Source organism: Cucurbita pepo, unplaced genomic scaffold (genome assembly GCF_002806865.2).
Source record: "Cucurbita pepo subsp. pepo cultivar mu-cu-16 unplaced genomic scaffold, ASM280686v2 Cp4.1_scaffold001635, whole genome shotgun sequence".
Taxonomy (NCBI): Eukaryota; Viridiplantae; Streptophyta; class Magnoliopsida; order Cucurbitales; family Cucurbitaceae; genus Cucurbita; species Cucurbita pepo.
In genome coordinates this window covers 1-782 of record NW_019647760.1, presented here as the reverse complement: position 1 = coordinate 782, position 782 = coordinate 1, and the positions used below count along the sequence as shown (strand labels likewise).

Sequence of the window (782 nt, the reverse complement as noted above, 5' to 3'; positions counted from 1 at the left end):
AAGTTCAGCTTGCTCGACTCAGCTGAGTCGCCGATCGGAGTCAAACAGTAGGAAAATTTGCCGCCGGAGGCGGCGCCCATCTGCGGGACGAGCGACGCCGGACCTCGACCAAGTCCAACAATCCCGGAGACATTAGTACTAAAAGTACCACCACTGTCGTGACCACAACCAACCATAGTACGAGAAAATGCCACGGGGCGACCGGAGGTGGACCCCATGGTGAGGGTATCAACGGCAAAATCGCCGTTGCTGTGGGACCCATCACCGTAACTAATCGAGTATCGACACTCAGACCGATCGGAGCAAGAACGTTCTTGTCCAGCCAAGGCGCAACTCGGCGAGGAACAGGGGATTATCTTGTAAGTCGACGATTTACTCGGGTCAAACATCGGCGCGGTTTGCTCGAAGCATTTTGGGCATGGTTGGCATTGCGTCCAAACGATGTCGCTTCCTGTATCAGCAACGGCTAGGATTGGAAACGGCGGCGTTCCAAGTGATACCTCCACGAGATATTCTCCTCTGTCGTTGAACATTGGCGCCTCTGCCGTGTCTAACAGCGCCACCGCTTTGTTAAGAAGGATGGAGCGGCGGAGGGTGTTAGCTAGACGGTGGTAGTGGGACTCCGATGGGTTGTACATAGGAGACTTGGGGGAGTCACGGTGGATCATTTCGACGGAGAAGCCATATTCATTGCTGGGAGCGGCGAAGACGGCGGAGAAGATTAAGAAAATTAGAGAGACAATTAGAGCCATTGATGATAATTGGTGATGGAAGAAGTAATG

General features: G+C 53.3%; 1 protein-coding gene across 1 annotated transcript in view; it reads right to left on the bottom strand.

The window, feature by feature from the left end:
* LOC111786378 (aspartic proteinase CDR1-like) overlaps positions 1–752 on the bottom strand; it is a 4,108-nt gene extending 3,356 nt beyond the window's left edge. Inside the window, exon 1 of the mRNA XM_023666679.1 lies at positions 47–752. Within this exon, the coding sequence (XP_023522447.1) occupies positions 47–752 (706 nt within the window). The remainder of the gene's footprint in view (positions 1–46) is intronic.
* Between the last annotated feature and the right edge of the window lie 30 nt (positions 753–782).